The following is a 1,152-nucleotide window of genomic DNA, read 5'->3' on the forward strand; positions in this document are numbered from 1 at the left end:
GTTAGCAGCCCAAGCAAGGCAAAATTAGTTTCTTTCTGCATTTTTTTTTTATTGCTGTGTAATTTTTTAGCATCACCAGTATTATACTTATTACTGTTCATTTAATGAAAATTATTTGGTTACTGACAAAATGCATTTTTCACTCATTCTCCCCCCCCCAGTGATTTCATTGTCAAGAAACATAAAGCTAGTTGTACAGAGGCGTAGATCAATGGATTGTGGCTTAGAAGTTTTATTTGAAGCCATTAAAGATCTTAAAGACCTGCAAATATAGTCAAAAGAGATGTGCAAATCAACATACCAGGATCCCAAGCCAGAATGGGGTGAACTGCTCTGCTGAGGTGGGTGCATTTGATTGCACATTCATAGGAATACCAAACACGAATAGACCTATACCCATCATCACCAGCACAACCTTACACGAGACATATGAAATATGGACAAACATAAAACCAATAATAATCAATATGCAATATCAATAATATTGCCTATGTAATCTTAATAACAGGAGGGAAACTCCAATGGACTAATACTGTTAGGCAAAGACACCTAGTGAAAACTGGCTATTTTGTTTACATGTGGAAGTTGTCACAAGGTCTGTCTCTCTGATCTCTATAAGGGTTTGAGTCAAAAGTACAAATACACAAATGCTTGTTTGTCTTACCTTTTCTTTTCTACAAATAAGAATCCATAAGAAACTACCTTTATTTTCCCTGTATACGTGTGTTAAAGCGATGTGTGGGGGGATGCATATGCCTATGCAGAAAGTGACTATGTAAACTAAACATCCTCTGAGAAACATTCACTGGAGTAAATGTGAGAAAACTAGCCTTGGTTTCCCCTACATCGCATCAGTACTGAACTACGTGCCTATTACAGAAGAGTGTAGTACTGCAAAGGATAAGCCAGAATTATCTTTGCTTAATTTGGTTTCTGTGATTGAAAAGACTGGACGATGAGGAAGTTCTGTGTCTCACTCCGATACTCTTGGGTTGTCCTCTGAGGAAACGGTGCACAGGTTTACTGCCACCCGTCACGGTGCTGATCACCTCTGATACGCTTCCTGCTGGTCGATCCTCCACCATCACTACAGCACAAATCACAGTAACGGCAATTATAAGAACATTTTTGTTTGAGGCTTTTGGCAGTTTT

General features: G+C 38.6%; 1 protein-coding gene across 1 annotated transcript in view; it reads right to left on the reverse strand.

Moving 5' to 3' along the window:
- LOC107574395 (membrane-spanning 4-domains subfamily A member 4D-like) overlaps positions 1–1,152 on the reverse strand; it is a 4,129-nt gene that overhangs the window by 2,349 nt on the left and 628 nt on the right. The window contains exons 2-3 of the mRNA XM_016260832.1: positions 978–1,087; positions 302–415 (exon numbers count right to left, since the gene is read on the reverse strand). Coding sequence (XP_016116318.1) covers positions 302–415; positions 978–1,085 — 222 coding nt within the window. The 5' untranslated portion in view covers positions 1,086–1,087. The remainder of the gene's footprint in view (positions 1–301; positions 416–977; positions 1,088–1,152) is intronic.

Source organism: Sinocyclocheilus grahami, unplaced genomic scaffold, assembly GCF_001515645.1.
Source record: "Sinocyclocheilus grahami isolate Dianchi unplaced genomic scaffold, SAMN03320097.WGS_v1.1 scaffold2210.1, whole genome shotgun sequence".
Classification (NCBI taxonomy): Eukaryota; Metazoa; Chordata; class Actinopteri; order Cypriniformes; family Cyprinidae; genus Sinocyclocheilus; species Sinocyclocheilus grahami.